The 19575-nt window shown below is 36.1% G+C and overlaps 1 protein-coding gene across 1 annotated transcript in view; it reads right to left on the minus strand.

Annotated features, from left to right (window-relative positions):
* Positions 1–3212: 3212 nt before the first annotated feature.
* LOC136832837 (uncharacterized) overlaps positions 3213–19575 on the minus strand; it is a 305259-nt gene continuing 288896 nt past the window's right edge. The window contains exons 11-17 of the mRNA XM_067094488.1: positions 18279–18469; positions 17566–18053; positions 16080–16847; positions 15446–15701; positions 14320–14460; positions 12761–12893; positions 3213–4771 (exon numbers count right to left, since the gene is read on the minus strand). Of these exons, the coding sequence (XP_066950589.1) occupies positions 4362–4771; positions 12761–12893; positions 14320–14460; positions 15446–15701; positions 16080–16847; positions 17566–18053; positions 18279–18469 (2387 nt within the window). The 3' untranslated portion in view covers positions 3213–4361. The remainder of the gene's footprint in view (positions 4772–12760; positions 12894–14319; positions 14461–15445; positions 15702–16079; positions 16848–17565; positions 18054–18278; positions 18470–19575) is intronic.

Consider the following 19575-nt stretch of genomic DNA (forward strand, 5'->3'; position numbering starts at 1 on the left):
GGTAACAAAACTTAGATAATTACTCACTTTTTCCTCCTGTTTACTGGGTTCTCATTTAACACCTTTGTTTCACTCAGCCAACAGCCTGATCTTTTGTCCGTCTCTCCAAGAACAAGAGAAGAACTTTGATGGGATTGCATTTGAATCACTATAAAAACATGTGCACTCGTAAAATAGTTTCATGGATGATCGCCTAAATCTTAAGTGGCGGTTCAAAGTTTCGGCAGTCGGTTTCACCTAACCTAACCTAGAGTGTTTACCCACCCCAGTACCTCTCCGCTCCAGGGGTTACCAAATATATTCACTAAACTCCTGTGATTTCTGATCCAATATCTCTATACAGTATATAGTATAGACCTTAATGACATCCTAATCTCATTTAACATGGATTGATAAGTAACTACAGGAAATGTTATAAAATTACCTGGAAACCAAATGAACAAATACACTTTGAGTAGTACGTTCATATTTATAGCCCATATACGATTTGCGAAAAATTAGAGGTGTTAAGGTGCCCATTAAGAAATAATAATAACTTGAGTGTTCAATACTGGAATGGCTCTCAGTGCTGTATTACAGTTTTCCTGGTGTATTTTGTGATGAATCTGATACTGAACTTTGCTCGAAATCTCAACTTGAGAAACATGAACTTCCAGCTATAATCAGAATCAGTCAAAACACTTGAAAATATATCACAAGCCCCTAAGTCTGCATTTTTTCACTTCTTAGAAACAAACCATCACCTCAAATGCAAACTAACCTAGTACCACCTCTATTTGACTACCCAAGCCAATAAAGTACCTAATATCACCATTGTTTAATTACCTGAGCTAACAAACTAACTAGCACGTCCTTGCTTGACTACTTATGCCAGTAAACTAGCCTAGATTATTAACCTGGTATGTATCCATCTTTGTTTGAGTCCAGGGTAAACTCATGCTAAGTACAGCAGACAGCCGCACTAAGATATCGTTTATTAATACTGTTTGTCAACCACACAATACAGAAATGGGTGTATATAATACTTTGATCCCAGAGGAGCTAGTATTAAACACAGCGCCCCAAGGAGTTACCTCGGAGTGGGTGACGCATAAAGGTGGTGGATACATACTTGGTTGCATTTTCCCCGTGATGTAATCGAATACCAGGACCTTTCCCTGAAAACAGCGGGATGCCATATCTTAAAAACTAACCATATAAGTATCTTGAAAATAATTTCATTGTGTTTCCCACACCCAAATTCCATCATAATTTCATTCTAATTCTAACCCAACCTCATTAACTTAACCTAACCTAGGGATATGGCAAAATATGTGGGGCTGGTGCAATACTAGCTTACATCTCAGGAATCTGCTACCGGATTAATATCCTAGCCTAGCGCCATCTATGTTTAATTACTTAAGCCAACAAACTAACAATGTGGCTAACATTTAATCTGTTTAGTTGTCTAAGCAAACAAACTAATCTAAAATTGTTTACGTAGGCAGACTACTAAAAGTTGTATACGCACACAAATTAACCTAATATGGCTACCATTTAATCAGTATATTATCGTTTAAGCCAACAAACGGTAATTCTATATATTTGCCCTGCGCCTGTTTTTACCTTTTCAACTGGTTTTTTCTACACTTTTAGGGGTTCTCATACTGGCGGTGCATCTGTTTGTTGTCGGCCAAATGGAATGTCCCTTCGCCGTGTTTAGTCTGGCCCGGGGGCGGTTACACATACGTTAACAAGTTATTGCACTTGCCGGACGGGATATGAACCGTTCGAAACAGACGTACCCATGCTCTGTCTTGTGAAGATCGCGTATGGAAACCCCTTGTTGGATGGACTTCAGGGGTTAATTACAAGTTAATTACACTCGAGCACCAAAAATTAAAGGTAAATTTATAATTAGCAACCAAAACACTGTAGAAAAAGTTAAGTTAGAAGGCAGTCGCCGCCGCGGAGCTACTATATAGTTCTAACCTTTTATTGACCAAGCCAACAAACTAACCAAGCATCTCCTTTCTTTTATTAACCAAGCCAACAAACTAACCTAGCACTGCTCTCTTTGGTTACATAAGCAAACAAACAAACCTACTTTAACATAAAAGTCGCATATTGTCCATACCTAAACAACACACACGGACCTAGGCCAACCCTCCATGAAGTCGCTCGTCTTTTCTTCATCTCTTCAATACTTTACGTAAGGGAAGGTTAATTTTGCTAAAATTTACGAGGGTGAAATGATAAATTTTGTTATGTATGTGACGATTTCATTAACTCATGTTTTAGGCCTATAGAGGGGTTACCATAGGCCATCCTAGGGCAGAACTATAAAACTAGTGTATAAAAGTTAAAAAAAACTCCATAATTTATGATTTGAGAAACGTTCAAGTTTTATCATATATATCATAATAAAGAGGAGAGCTGGGATATAATACTATTGGTCGTTTCGTTCACTTTTGACAGAATTCTAACTGATCTCAACAATAAAACACAAAACTGAAACCTATCTTGTTCACCGTCGTAAAATTGTTGGCTTTGCTGTGGCTCGAACTGACGCCGACATCAAAAGAAACGCAAGCAATTTTAAATCATAATTAAGGTTAATTCATCAAGACAGCGATGACTTGAAAATATCCCAATGAGCACGCACCTTATAACACTAATACTTATCACAAGAAACAATCGCTGACTACTGGTCCTGGACAGACTGGACTGCGTTGTTTGTTGGGTTCGTGGTTGTCAAGCCTTGGAAGAAATGGAGTATTGCTTCTTAGTGCTGGTGGTCTTGTTACGATCTGGTGATTTGCTTATACTTATTTGTAAACTGCACTTGTATTAAATACTTTCATCACCCAAAATAAATGCCATTATTATTAATCTGGACATAAAATGCCTTGGATAAGCCTGACACAGTTATCTAAATTAGCGCTAGGATACCTAACCCTAGAACCACAGCATGTCAATAGCTTGATATGCTATAAAACATGATTTAACGGATGCCCTGCACAATCACCATGCAAAGCAGTAACTAATCATTAACTGTCTACTATGTATGGCAGTACGAAGGATATCATTAAGTAGATTAGCAAATCGTTTTGATTGAAAGATTATATAAAAAAAAAACTATTTTAACAATATAATGGCCACATTTGGAAACCTTGCGTGAATTCTACGTTTTTATGTTGAATCGAGGAGGATATTAAGAAAACGGCAACAAGTATCCAGAACATTTTTATTCATTTTCCCATCAGTAGCAGTTCCTGGGCAGAGCTTGAAATTCCTGGTAACATAGACAGAGAGAGATATGGGCTATTTATACGCATAAATATACAAAACCAGTCCATTATTAGAAAGAGGCAATGATAACAATAATAAATAATGATTGTAAATTTACAGCTCCATTATCTCTAATGTTTATGAATCCACTGTAAAGTGAATAATTACGAATAAACAAAATGAAAAATGATGCAGTATTTGCAAATGTTCTTTACAAATCTAACTTCCTGATGGTCGTGTATAAATCAATATTACCAGTATTTCAAGACCTGCTTTATCTTTGGTAGAGAAGACTATCTACAGCACATAGCACAGCTGCTAAGTACAATGATACAGCGAATCAATATAACAAAATAACAACTAAAGACGTTACTGGTATTTTAATGTTTTGTGATGAAAGCCCTATACTGGAAATGCTTACCCTATTAACATGAACAACCTCAATTTTCTCAAGCAGTCCACAATGACAAGAAACCGCTTCCTGACTCGATCTATACATTGTCAATATGACACTCATGATTGAGTCAGGGAAGGTCTCGGGTTAATCTAAAAGTCTTGGCCATTTGTTAGCAGGCTAAGCTTGCAGCAAACTTTCAACGTACCTTTTTTCCCACCTCCAAAAAGAAGAATGCATATTCTACACTGAAATGTCCAAAGAATGACAACATATTTATTTCCTTTAAAAACACATTGTAAAAGCAAGCATTAAGTTAAGCTCTGCCTAACAATGAAAAGAAATGCCTGAATACGACACTCTAGTGAACTTTATACATATTCATTCTCAGTGGTACAAGGTTCACAAAATTCTATGAGAGACAACAAAAAGAATCAGTGCCTTCTGCTACTTCAGGCTTGACGGTAAAGTTGATTATTTTAGCATGAAATGGAGAATTACAAATGAAGTATTATGAGCGTATGAGGCAAACGAATTATATACAGTACATACTTATGCAGTAACACCCTCCCTCCCAATAAAAAGTTGTGAAGTGGTCGTTATCCTAACACAACCCGCCAAGACATGGCATGATATGTATATATCTTCTTTAAATGCAAACGTTAAATGCACCTGATTTCTCTATCGTAAACACGGATCATGGTTCCCCAGTCTCTGTATCACTCCCGATGGAATACGTTGGAAGATAGGTGCTTAGATTCTTTTCTAGATTTTTTAAAAGCTGAACACTTTTCAGAGGTTCATACTCCTTATTGAAGTCTTTCACTCGCCATGGGCCACTAAAAGCATCGTCCGCATCACTAGTCACTTCACCTTCACTGGTCATTGGCAACTTCTCTAACTGATTCACGTTTTTCTTCTCTTCCTTTTGCTTATTCTCATCTTCTTCTTCTGAATTTCCATCTTCCGCAACAGCCCCCAGTCTCCAGCGTGCTCTTCCTGCTGCCGCTTTTGATGCTCCCTCCTTCGGTTCTGCCTCGTCATCCTCGTCTTCGCTGCTTGTAAGACTTGGAGAGAAACTACTGAATCCTAGACTGACTGGAGATGCTGCGAAGGATATGGGGTAACTTAGTCCTCTTATATATTATAAGACAGTCAAATTACTTTTTTCAATAACTGTTGAACAATGGTTGTTTTATATATAATGTTCATGCTATTCTTAAATACTTAGAGACATTTTTTCAGTGCAGCCAGTGCAACCTGATCAGAATGCCAATCGAGACATTGCATTTATCCATTACCATAAGATTCAAAAACACGATTCAGACAAGGAAATAAAAGGTAGACAAAAAGCAGCAGCTAATGACAGATTACATCATTCATAAACTTTAACTAACCCAATCAAAGTAACGACTAAAATGCACCATCACCTTCAAATCTGTGCTAGAATAAAGGCATGCATATCTAAGTGAAAAGCAGATTGTTTATGGTAACATTTCATGTATTAATTACCAAGAAAAAATATATTAATTTACTCCATTTCCATATTTTCCCAATACATTAGTCCCTTGCCAATGTCAGTTTTATGTCAAGCGGTTTAATTCAAACTATATTTTTGTCATTGTACGTCATACTCCTGACAACTTTTCTGCAAACGCTTATCATAGTTGATGTATGAATTGTACCCTACTAAAAAGACATGAAAAGGGTTTCCATATAGGCGGACATTGTAAAATAATTGGTATCACTATTATGCCAGTTGATGTTTTGGTGAATGAACACAATCATCTTCCTATCCACTCTTTCTCTAGTTGTCTATGCATCATGATAAACACGTATGCAGGTTATGCTAATTTTTGGCGTGCGACAGTAGTTCTTGATCCTGTAGTTCAGTGAACATGTTGTGAACAACTGCTCTTACGAGTTGATTCAGATTTTACCAAGAGCTATGGAAGTCTAATGTTCTTTAGGTGTAGTGTTGGCGAAAATTTCAAACACTATGAGACATCTTGCAATTAGAAGAATGACACTGATTTAAATGGCAATTTTATCAATGATGAATGTGTGTGCATTGTGTGTCTTTATGAATGCAAAGTAAATATACTTTACTTGAATTATATTTTGCATTAATAAAGGGCAGATGATCAAGTTGAAAATAAAAGGTAGTAAACGGTGTTTAAAAAGAGGCATTGTAGGCCCTTGATAATGTAGGAGGGCCTTAGACAATTACACGACAAGGATTTTCTTCAGTTAGCATATAGCAATTCCCAAAAGCTTATTCTTAAAATGTGCAAACAACCACCTGTATTAGCCGCAATAACGTCCATCTTATTTGCAACAGGCATGAAACCCAAGGCCTTTGGTAGTAAAGACTGAGCCAAAAATACTATAACCTCTGCGTTTTGTGATAAAACCACCAAATTTGGCACACCAGTATACAGCAAGCAAATTTAGCTACCGAACCCGTTTAAATTTAGCCTAGGACAAGCATAGCAGCCCTTTTCCAAAATGTTGGTCATTGGTTACCAGAATAGCATGCAGGTAAGCAGACCTAGAATTTTAGCTACGACTTGTAAACTAATATTTATGTGTCTTACATGATCATCTTTTATGGATAAATTAGTGATAACTGAATTCTCTGTCCAGGGAGCAGACATCTTTAAATTCAAATTGGCCATTAACTATTTACCTACATTTTGTTCCTCTTTTTAGACTATGATATATTAAATTCTCTATTTGTGGGCAATATATATTCTTAATTTATTTATTAAAAATTTATTTCGGGTTTGTTTAGCAGAGTTCCTATAATAATTTTATTCACCCATACTACAGTACATGTCACTGAGAATATATTGCTAGACTTCAATATTTAAGGGTCAACAAAAATTAAGTGCCACGTTTAGTTAGTTGGCAATAAGAAAGTGCCTCTAGATAATGAAGCAGTATGCATGATCATTGGGTCAGAAGTCCTAGCACAGCGACATCTTCGTCTCCAGCTCAAACAAACTTGAAGCCCTACTTTATAAGTGAAAGAGAAAAGGTAGAATCTCTCGTATGTTCTTCAAATTCCCAGTGGATAGACAGAGTGGATACAAATCTCTTGCAAAATAACTGGGCAACTAAGAGTAACACTCCAACTCGAAAGACTTGATGAAGTTCATGGTGTTGAGGCAACAATGACTGTAAACTAAGAATAGTTATGCTAGTTGAATTACGTGACTAAATTACAATAAACTGAGAAAGGAATACTCAAGAAAGGTGACAACCTTGTATCTGAAAGACACACATCAGATTACATTCATCGCTGTCAAATAATGATAACGAAGCCTATTACTTTTTGGAGAAGACTATTGGAACACAGTTGGCATGAGGAAGTAAAATTTCAAGTTAACTGACGTGTAAGGAAACGTGCAGCACTTATAAAAGAAAAAAAAACTGCTCTGCTGTTTCAGTATTAGAGACGTGGTAACTCTTGAGGCTAAGTAGCATGCTTGAGTGTTTGGTTTACCATTGTGCAAAACATATTCAAACTTATAGGTCAAAATTAATAAACTTGACTGTAAAAACCTATCAGGAATGTTTTAGCTGAACTGGCCCTCTCCAGTATTCAAGTTGGCTGATTTCATCAAGCTCTTCCTGTCGAGAATGGGACATCTAAGATTAACCCAGAAAGAAATGTTTATTCCTCTTGACTGAAAACGAGACTTCTTGCACAATTTCAAGATAGGCTGAAGCACAGCATAGTCATAACCATAATGCTAGAATTTAAAACTGATACTGGAGCTGCTCTTTTTAAAGTCTGCAGTCTTGACAGCAATATCTTGCAAGTGATGCACACATTGTAATTTGTCTTTAGAGAAACTAATTGTTTCCATGGATTACATGGAAACTGTAGAGAAAAATTTGCACCATCTTCTCGACTACTGCTGACCACGATGATCTTTAAAGGTCCTATCATCAAAGTTCTCGAATGAGAACTAACACGCCTATGGCATTTATCACTGCACAGATACTGAAATCCAATAGTGTGGAGCAGATCTGACAAATGACTCCACCAACATGCCAACACAAACTTGACCTGGAATCTTCTGCTATCCAGTGCATAGGATTGATACGGTTGTTCATATATGCTAGAGTGAGCTGGAGAAAGGATGTCACATTTGCCGCAATCATCTCATGAGTGTCATAGGCCAGTGTGTAAAATAGTATGTTGACGATTTGAAACCTAGTGGTCTTCTCTCTCAAGATGTGTGAATATCCTATATAACTGCTGTGGCTGAGAGCAAAAATCAAATTCCCTGGCCAATAATAGGCATGGGTGGCTACATATGTGGTAAAAAACCTAGAGCATTTTCAAAATTGCAACCCACAACCAAACTGACCAAGAATAAATTCAAATTTTGAATTTTGAGATCATGTCATGCAAAGGGAAGAAAGATTGCATAAAGTACCATAAATGCAAAATTGCGGAACTTGAGGGCTCTACATTACATCAGTGACTTTTGGCTATTAATTTGTTATATGTTAAAGCTTATAATATGTTTATTACTTTTATATGCTATTACTTGGGATTTTATTTTATGTATTTATTAGACTTTAACATATAAAATACTATGATATGGTATAAAATCAGTAACAAAAACGAAATTGAGGATTGAAATGATAAACAATAACCATCAGACATAGACATCACCAACATACTAACTGTTCATATTTGCAGTGGGTTTAATTATTTGAGTTCCATTTTCTGTAGATAAGTCTAGGTCAGGCTTGCCAAACTTGAGACGTGAAATGGGACGTATTTAAAAATCTTCACTGGAAGAGTACTTTTTAGTTTAAAACTGTCAAACGCCAGAAAAGGGGTTCTTTTTGTTTTCCAATCATTGTTTATCCTTTGTCAACTGATTTTTCCCTTCCCCTTTTTTTATCAAGAACATGCATAGAATTGCACAGGCGTGAGTACTAAACAAAGCAATATTAAAAATGATAGGGTAAAAAATATCATAATAAATTATTCAAAACTTCCAAATAAAAAGATTTTGCAAAAGTATGCGATCATAACTGCCGCTTTTATGTTTAAAGTTGGCAATTTCTTTACTTCAGTTGTATCGAGCTACATTCTGTAAACACAAGCGATTCATATTTCAGCAGTGAAATCTGCCTTTTTTTTAATGTAATTTTTAAAAATTGAATCTGAGGTACATATTAACAACCATCAACGAGAAAGAACACTTCTTTTGTACACAACACAAATGTTTGAAAACTGTTTTTGCAAATATCATATACAGTCGACCCCCACCTTTTCGCGGTTCAGGATTTGCGGCTTCACCTATTCGCAGATTTTTCTGTGGAACTTATCAGCAAATTATTCACGAAAAATTTGGTAATTTGCGAATTTTTCGTCAAGATATATTAATTAATTACTGTATTTTCATGTTATTTCCGTGACTAAATACATTTTTATGACGAAAAATTATTTACTAATTTTCAAATATTAATATTAATGTAAAAATACAAAATATCAATAAAATATATTCTTTTTCCAATGCATATTAAATATTAAGGTATTGTATACAGTAATTAACTTCCCAGGGTCTCCCCATGTACTGGACAAACAAAGAAACTGGACTGCTTCAATACTTTATGAGAGAAAATGGATGTACTTGAAAATAGGGGTCACTTGAATAGTTTTCACACTTAGCTGTAAGCCATATATTTTTAAGGGTAATGTTGTAATATGACTTAGAAATTATATTAAAGTGTTTTAGATGATAGTTTATGGTATATTCTGTGTAAGATGATAGTTAAAGGTATACATTTGGGGTTAAAATAAGCGGTTATAAATGTTTTTAGAGGTGGGGGTCTGGTTTTTGAACTATTTAAACAGCCAGTTATAAGCATTTTTAAAGGGGGATGTCAAGTATTTGCGGATTTTAGCTATTCGCGGGTGTTCGTGGTCTTTATCCCCTGCGAATGCCGGGCGTTGACTAATTTATTTACAATATCTAAACTAAAACTATGATTAAAAATTACCATCTTCAATGTTGGACGGCTTCTTTCGTTGGTAACTTTCCGTAAACGTAATCAGTTCGTATGTTGGTGTTGAAATGCATATTTCTTTTTGTATATTTTTATCATTACTTTTTTATTCCTCATTTACTTTCAAGTGCAAATATGTATTAGTTTATATCTTATCATAATATATTGTATATTAAAAGCTTATATCAATAATCATTTTCATGTATGAATCATGCGGTAATGTTTTGATGGGTAATTCAACTTGGCCTTCGTGCTAGTTTCGATATGCCACACACACACACACACACACACACACACACACACACACACACACACACACACACACACACACACACACACTGATTTTTACAGCACAAAACCACATCTTTACTTACTGGAGCCATAACTTTGGTTGAATAAGAGTAAGTTTTATAAAAATGATGAAAAACAAGAATTGATCTCTTTCATGTTTTTAAATGAGTGAACGTGCCAGGTCGCTAAGCTGCCAAACAGGTCTACAGATCTAATACAGTCACAAAAATACACAGCGACATGGGAAAAGTTAAATTACAGCGACCAAGAAATTTTAAATCATGGTTGCCTGGGAAATTTTAAATTACAGACAGCTGGAAAGTTTTAAATTACAGTGGCTGTGAAAATGTTATATTACGGTAGTCTGTGAAATTTTGAACTATGGTGGCCGATGAAATTTGAAATTGGTGCCGAATTAGTAAAAGAACCTGATAACAGGTCGGTGGATTATTGGATTTCTGCCTGTATAATAGTTAGCTGGGCATGAAACATTGTACTTTACTGTATTAGATTTTATTTCATGGCAATGTTAACTACTGAAAAATTCAAACCTAAAATTACCGCATTCTTAACGTCAAGCTTCTAATAAATGTAGTACTGATTCTTCAACTCACTGGTTCATTCATTCCTTATGATCTGCAACTATTCTTTTGGGGCAACGTTCATAGTGTCACTCATGTTTAGGAGAATGAATGTACAGTATTGAGACCTATGTTACTGCACAAGGAAAACAATTTTTATAATATTAATGCCCAAAAGTTGTCTTTCATAAAGCCTTCGTCTAAATACAACCATATTGTGATATTAGATGTCTGCTGATTTTAATATTTTTCACTCTTGAAATAACCACTGCATTGCTTTTTCAACAATGAATGCTTGTAACCCATTAACTGTAACTGGCAAGAGGCTATTGTATTGGAAAAAATCCATTTCATATTCATGTATCCTACAAGAAGCCGGTAAGAGGTCATTTAAATAAAAACATCTGAATTATGAGGCAACACACAACAAGCTTATAAAAACAAATCTATATCATCATGAAATATAGTAAAGGGAAATGGGTCTTTATAAAACATGACAGGAAATAATTCCATAAAAAATCCACTTTCCTACTCTACTGTACATCCAATACATTCAATGTACTTAAAAGCAATAAATAGAACCGACAGCATCAGCTAGAAAAAAATTAGGCTTAGGATGAATTCACCAGCACTTCTGCTTCTGTTCTGAGCCAGCCATTATGAATACCAGCATCCAAGAAATCCATAAACGCCACATCGTTAATGTGAATTCCTTTTAGGGTCGCCTTTACCTGATTAGTGATTACCTTAGCATATCTCATGACGTTATCAATATAAAACTTCTGTACATCCATTTATGTTAACCGACAAATAATTAGTACAGTCTAATCGTATTTTTATGATTAGTGCATTATAAATCAAATCGAGGGGTAAAAGCAGGGTAACTGAATCATATATTACAACTATTTTACCAATTGCGAGTGACGATCTTCAGCATTGCCATCCAATTCTTTTAGAGAATAAACCAAATATTTCCTATAAAGAAGAAAGAAAAGATCATGGAGTCCTTTGTCACAACAAAAGGGGAGCTTACCATTTAATCCTCATCTGGTTGGGCATGTAGGGGCAATGACAAACAGAGTGGTAAGGACAGAGGAAAATACAAAAGGCACAGTGCAGTGGCTTCAAGTTATATATCGATCTTTCTAGCTCTAATGGAATAAAATAGATTACTCTAGCAGTACCTTGATTATGAACTACTAATTTCGCTACACAAGTTACTCAATTTTATTATAAGTAGAGGATAGCGCAGTATTTAATCATGAAAGGTCAAACTACAATATTACTATGGTATTAGAATGAGCTTTCTGGCAATATTGAAGTGCTAGGTCTACATTGCACTATTGCTATTAATCTATGAAAATGTGAATATTGACTATTAACCCATCTAAGTGCAAGAAAGTTTCTTGAGAGCAGTTTAAGATGATGATAATACACTATTAGGTGTGTATTGTAAGAGATTTGGAATTACCTAGCAAACATTCTTTGTAATGTTTATTGATATGACTTACAACGCAAAACAAAATACCAAATAGTGTTGCAGCTTAACATAAGAAGAGTATACCAATAGTAAAATAAACCCGGAGCATATTTCTGTATCTTCCACACAAACAGCACGACATAAACTAAAATCTTTATTTTATGTACTGTCCACTTTGCCAATATAACAATCCAAGGACTTTCAGAAGGCATGAAAATCATAAAATATGGGGCTTTAAGCAAAATAACAAATATTTATTTGGAAACAATCACAGATCTTTCATTTTCATTCTTCATATTTACCATGATATAAACTGTCCAGGAAACAAAGAACCTAAAACAAACTTCCCATTTCTGAAACTGAAGCATTTCATGTTCGGAAGCGCACAGTTTTTCTCTTTCATTGGTATTCTCTTCTTATGTTCACACTGTAATTTCATCTAAGCTGGTATTGAGATGTTTTACTCACTCTGTGTTGTGCACTACTTAATCTTACTCATTACTTTAAAGTTTATGTGATTTTTTAAATTTTTCATACAACTGCTTCTTTTTGAAAAAAAAATGGTCTAACTGCTACTCAACGGATTATTTCTTAAATCCCCTAAATTTACTGGCCTGTTTCTTAGATTCTCAACGCCATGTACCCCTACTGCTCTGGTCCTAAACAACATACAGTACATTCATGCTGCCATAAGAAGCTGCATACCTGAGCCATCAGCTAGCATGGAGTGTGGTGCCCTACTATCCAGAAGATTCTCTGAGGAGCCTACTGATAGTTGCATGTGGGGCTGCTGGAACAGGAGAGCATTGAACTCGTCATCAAAGAACTCCTCCTCGACCTGAAAACAAACCATTCATGGTTAACTCACTGTATTTTCTTGTTCAGGTCTGAAAAAATAAGCAAAACTAAAAAGATGAATGGACACTTAACCATGATGGAAGCAATGAACCCGCCTTCTTCAAGGATAAAAGTATTTAGTTAGGAGGTACACAAGCAGTGTGAGAATTCCTGAGTTTGGTCTTGGCGGAGGGAAAAAATATGACCTAAGTAACATTTTCCAATAGAGTTAATTTGGGGAAAGAAGTACTGTAGTCTGACTGATGTTTTTATCTTACCTAACCCGGAGGAGGATCTCTTCCTTCGAGTACAATAGAGCAATAACTAAAAGTAGCGCTTTAAGAAAAGAGATGATCAAATGATCAAACAAAACGCCTTATGTTTAACCCTATCGATGAGGGAGACACATGGTGAAGCAACCAAGAAGTGAGAAGAATAAGTCCTAGTTTACCATAAAGATTTGTAAACAGGGATGGCAGTTAAATAATATACTAGGTTTTTATCAGGAAGATTTAGCAAACTTGAAGTTCGTGATCTCTCCAAATCAAATCTTTAGCAACCTCAACACCCACAGTATGGAGAGAAGTTAGAGTGCAATTAACTTTTCTTGGAGAAAAAAAATACTGAAGAACTGAATGAGCAAGGAGGAAATTATCATTTCATTAGGTAGTAAGAAAACTGTGACTATGGTAATAGGTCCCTCCGTATAAACTGTTTCTTGAGACTACTATAAAAAAAAAAACTATAAAAAAAAGCAGAGATGATATTCAAGGATAGATTGATATTAGACTGAAAGCAATCAAATGAAAAGGACTTGGAGGTGAATGGTGAAATATGAAGGAATGCATCATTAGGAAAAAGCATGAATAATAGGAAATACTCAAATGCAATCAGTTTACCTCTCACTGTCTTGGTAAATATTACTGAAGTTTCTTATAAATTTCTGCATTAATATATGATTTTCAAACAGTATCCTTTAAAAAAGAATAAAATCGTCTGCTTATACGATTTTTGCTATCAACATTAAAAAAACATACTACCAATTCTGCAACTGAGATTTTCAAAACATTCTAGGAACGCAGAGGTCAAACTTTTTATGTATAATTTTCAAATTGTGCTCTTGAGATTTTTGATTGCAAGTTTCTGGATAACGTAAATAGATTTCTAACATCAGAAAGCAAAATTTTGCTATATATAATGTTCGTTAGTACCTTTAGAAAAGCACAAATTTCAGCATACTGTATTTAATTTAGCACTGTTACAAACGATTAAAATACATTTAATCTGAAATATGAATTTGAAGCAAAACTTCTCAAAAAAAATAATGGAAAATCGAATTTAAGATTAATTGTTCTAAATTATTCAATTTCACACTTAAAAGCTGCACTTATAAGCTCCTAAAAAATTCCAGTTGTTGCCATCCTGACCTCTACTTCCTGCCGACGTCTCCCTTTACGTGTTCTTGCTCTTTGACCTTCGGAATGACGTCTGGTCTGAATTTTGACTGCAGTATCTCCTAGGCCTCCTGGAGTACCACTAACGCTGTTCCATCGGCGTCCAACTGCAGTCTGGATATAAAAAATATGAATTATGATACTTCATCAGGATATTTTTCCTGAATACAAAATACTTCATTTAGGTAAACCCTTCAATTATCAATTTCAATTTCGCTTCTGGAGGGTTTAAAATTTTGCGAATACGACACTATTCACCTTTACTTTACTTTTAAAGTCATGCATACAAGTACTGTGTGTCCATCTTGACGTGATATCTACAATATTTTTCAATGCATACATAATTCAGCACAAAATGCATTAAGGTTACAAACTGGTGTCAAAATAACTTAAACAGCATCCAACATATGAATTAAAAATTAACAGTTTTCATTTGTCTGAGTGATACCTTGAAAAGAGTTTACAAAATAATTCCCACATGTTTACATTTTACAGCTCTAAAAGCCTTATCTGACAGTCATAATGAAGTGATTTAACACCAGCACTGAATCTAACACGAACATTCATGGGCAAGTTCGAAGGATGTGTGTTTAAAAATCCCATGCCTGAATTCATTAAGCTATCTGAGAGATGTATGTCCACAGCCTGTTATTGTCTTACTATTGTAATTCTATGGCGCTTTTTATAATAAAATGCTATTATATGTTCAGTATAATATAAATGACTATGTTAAATGAGGATACTTCTGAAGTGCTGTTAAAATTGACTAACTGATCCCGTGAAATACTGAATTCAGTCCAAGAAAAACCTAGCCAACCCTCACTGTCTCGTTTTAAAATTACTTTTGCGAAAGTAACTACATAGAACATCAAGCAAACCACTATAACTCAATGGCAAATACAGTAAATTTTCAACAATTGATATATGAAGAGATAAAACAATGCAACTTATGATAAAGAGGTTTTAACACTTGTAACTCACATAAGTACAACTAAGTATATTCTCAACAGTTCTTAACCCATCATTATAGTGAAATAAGGTTGTGAGTAACAAATATGTCAAAATATGGCAATTATACGAAACTCTATGTACAGCTTACTTTTGTGCTTGATTCCCTAGGTGAATGTATTGGTGAACTCTGATTAGAAGATGCCCTTGTTTTCTGTCCTGCCCTGGAAAGGCACCTGGAAGGCGACCATGTGTTAGAGGAACCAGCGGCGTGATGGACAGGGCTGGAGGGACCACTTGCCAAAGAGCAAGACGAGGAATGACGCGTCAGCTGGTGACTCGCTGGTTTAATGCCTGTGATTTCATCCCATCCCCTTCCACCGCTATCCTTTCGGTTATTTCTGGAACTGCAGAGACTTTACATCATCAATATTTGAGTTAATAATTGTTAGATGATATGATATGGTAACTAAAATCAGGTTTCTAAAAGGTCAATTAATCCATTGGCAGAGATACAATTTATAGAAACTTTTAGGGCGACTAATATAAGTAAAACTTATTAAAAACTATTCTGCAGTGTCTTTAAATCTGATTATGGCAGAATTCTTGAACAGCACTGAATACTGAATTCAAATCACCTGATTTGATGGTTCGATTTTTAAACCTATAATTTACAAATTTGTACTAGCCATACTGATTCTGGGTGCTGAATTTCTATTGGTTAATGGAAGAGATGGAAATTTCTAAAAGATCATAAAGGAAAATGGAAACTGCACAACAAATACCTGGCAGTTTGTACTGGGCTCTTTGGCACAGAGCGTGACCTTCGAGTTCGACTTTGTTGCTCGATTTGAGGATCATCAAGGTCGTCTTTACTTGAGGAGGAATCTGAGACTTGTGACAATTTTCTTAATGTTAAGGTGATCTGACTGACAGTGCGCACCGGCCTTCGTCCAATTATATCACTATTCGTGGAAGAAGAAGAAGCGCTTGTTAGAGAGATGTGAGATGTGGTCCTAGTAACACTTGTGGTGCTTGTGGTAAATGAGGGGCAGTTGATGTTTGTCATGCTCAAACCTTTCCGCACTACTTCTGAGGTCCTAAGACTCTCGGAGGCTTTACTTTGCAGTTGGTGTCTTTCAATTCTCGAAGCACTCGAAGGCCTCTCTGGTGCTGTTGTTATTTCTTCCCCAGTATCACTGTCCATCAGAAATGCGCGTTTGGCAGCATTAGAAATGTATCCAAAATTAGAAGCATGCTCTTCGTCCGACGGTGAACTGATGTGTGACTGGTCATTGTCCGAATCTGTGACAGGTACCATGGGATGTAGGCCAGCATGGAGAGCTCCTGCACCTCTCTCCGTCCCAAGACTGTCTCGACTTCTACTTCTATGATATTCTACTGGCCCACGAGAAAGAATGTCAGGTGTCTGGTTATTAGTAAGCGCTTTCACACTGACTTTGTTTGGCAAGAGATCAGGTTGGAGATCAACGCGTAATATAGATGTAGTTGGTGGTCGAGATGGCGTTGAAGTGATGAAGGATGAGTTCATTCTGTAAAAAAAAAAAAATAGCAATAAATGTTTTCATCTAATGAATAACTTTTTTCGACTCCCTGACTTAGTTCTCAACAGCTTTTTATTTATGCATATTTTTATTTGTTTGTTAAATTACAAGCCTGTTATTTTCTGCTGCTATATACAAATTTTTTTCTCGTATTTCACATATGGGAATTTTATTTTGTGGAAGTCTGTTGAGAAGTTAGTGGTCTCTTGGCTTGTTTAATTTGAATAGCTATAAAAGTAGAATAATAATAAGAAACATAAAATATCAATAAAAACCAAATTCCCACCACAAAAGCTAAGCATATGTAAACAAAAACCCAAAATAGCAAATGAAAGTATTACTGAAAATTTACAACACATAACTGTCTATGTGCAGCATACTAGCTTGTAAATATAATCAAATGCAGTCTTTCCAAATCACAATTCGGTGGCAACATTTACACAGACTCTGCATCTATGGAAAGCTCAAACTCCGACCACCTTTGCATAAAAAGAGTTGGCCTTCGTAGAAAATTGACATTCTTATATAGATATTCCTAATGTCTTTCTACAGACGTTGGCCTAGTATTTCTGCCTTATTCATCTGAGAGAACAAAGATATAACTATAAAATAAACACATTTGAAATGGGTGTCCCTTAACCAACTTTGCAAAGCTGCGCCCTAATCAATATGATTAAAGGGAACTGTGCAGGGATTTCGTACTCACTTGGCACTTGTCATGGTATCTATGATAGGACTGGGCGTCCTTGTACAAGGCGTAGAAAATCCACTATCAATACTAGCAGTCTTTCCTCTGGCCTTCTCGACTGCACTATGTATTCCTTTAACGCCTTTATCAATCCGACCGTTCACAAGATAATTCGAGTTCTTATGAGGATCCTGACTGGTACTCGGATGTTCTTCCGAAGTCAGTGGTTTCTGATGATGAACTTCGCTGGCTACCGTCATCTGCTTTGGCTTAGTTTGTAGATTTCTGTTGGCGTAGTCATTGTATGAGCTTGAGGTTGATCCAGAGCTATCCCTTCGATTGAGAGGCTCGCTCTTTCTCCGTTCAGAGCTCACGCCAGGTGCTGTGTTGCTATGCGATGGAGATGAGGTCTGAGACGCGTGCCTTCCGATGACTGGAGTGTTGGGGATGGAAGGGGGACCCCATGCAGGAATAGCAGGCACACGGTCTTCTTCGTTGGACTGTATCTGTAAACAGGAAGCAGACCAATACTAGGTGAAAAAGAAAAAAAATTACTTCTGAATTCTGTTTTTCATATAAGATGCTGGTGAGTATACGAGGAATATGTATAATTCGCAGTGGTCTACGACACTACCACGATTCATAGTCTAGTGACACATTTCCATAAAGGCTAAGGCTAACTCATGAAAGCATACAGTTACAAAAGTAATCATCAGTACAAGTACACCTACCCTCAAAGACCTCAACATGGTATGTATTTCTTGAAGATCAAGTTCTCTTTCATGAGAATTCCATTTCAATCCATATTCCGTCAGGTAAGTGACCAGTGACTGAGGTTCTCCACCCACAGGAGGCAAAGTTTCACCACCGCCAACTTTCCTCTTCAGTTCTGCCTCTTCGACGCCACACCAAGGAGGCATACCTGTTCAGCGGAACTTTTATTAGTAGATTCTTTGACAGACGAAAACTAGCCCTTCTTTCAAAGAAGGAAGCCCAGTAGAATTACTTACATAGTAAAAGCACTTACACATTTATGTGACTTGAGTACACAAACCTGTACATGAGCTCATGCGTATGAATTTACAAATATTTTTACAATCATATACATACAAGTATTTGTCATCTAAACATGCATTGCAGCATCAAAGCTTGAGAGAGAGAGAGAGAGAGAGAGAGAGAGAGAGAGAGAGAGAGAGAGAGAGAGAGAGAGAGAGAGAGAGAGAGAGAGAGGTGGAAGGAGCACAAATGAATTACTGAAGGTAGTAAGGATAATGAATTTTACTACTCTTTAAAAACAACAGCGTAATAAAAGAAAAATTATACTTATCATAGTTAAAACAATGATATTACTCTTTATATAACATGACTAAAGAGTGATGACCTAACACTACAGAGTGAATAATGTAAACCCACAGGAATAAACATCATCACTTTCTTGAAGCCATTCTTGGAATGTGTAATACACGAAAAACTATCTACAATAAATCATCTGCCCTAATCATACGTACCTTGAACTAATGCCTTGAAACACAAGGACTCAGAAGGAATCAAGCGTTGGCACACACATATAAATATTGCACAAATAAAAACAATATCACCTAGTTGCAGCTATATCCTGTCAATCCCATACCTGGTACGGCAGCTCAAAAATTCAAGTCTCACGAAAAACCACGGTACATCACCTTGATGTTGATAACACCGTGAAAAACTGAGATTGACCCACTCACACTCCGATGATTCTCCCGTCCCTAACTGTGACCTATGGTATGTCTTACCAGCTTCCCAAGGTTTCGTAGTGAAACAGAAATCACCTTGGGTTTACTATTTACTCTACCCATCCGTCAGCGGTTGCGGGTGAGGATTTCATCCGTCCCCGAAGAATGGCAAAATATGGGCTCCTTAATGTAGGAAATGCAGATGTCATTACACTTACAGATGCAAACTGACAGTGTTCCATCCAGCATGCATATACTAATCCAGTATGAAGTTAGCTACTTATATGAATAAAGAATATAAACAAACAAAAAG

Source organism: Macrobrachium rosenbergii, chromosome 50 (genome assembly GCF_040412425.1).
Source record: "Macrobrachium rosenbergii isolate ZJJX-2024 chromosome 50, ASM4041242v1, whole genome shotgun sequence".
NCBI lineage: Eukaryota > Metazoa > Arthropoda > Malacostraca > Decapoda > Palaemonidae > Macrobrachium > Macrobrachium rosenbergii.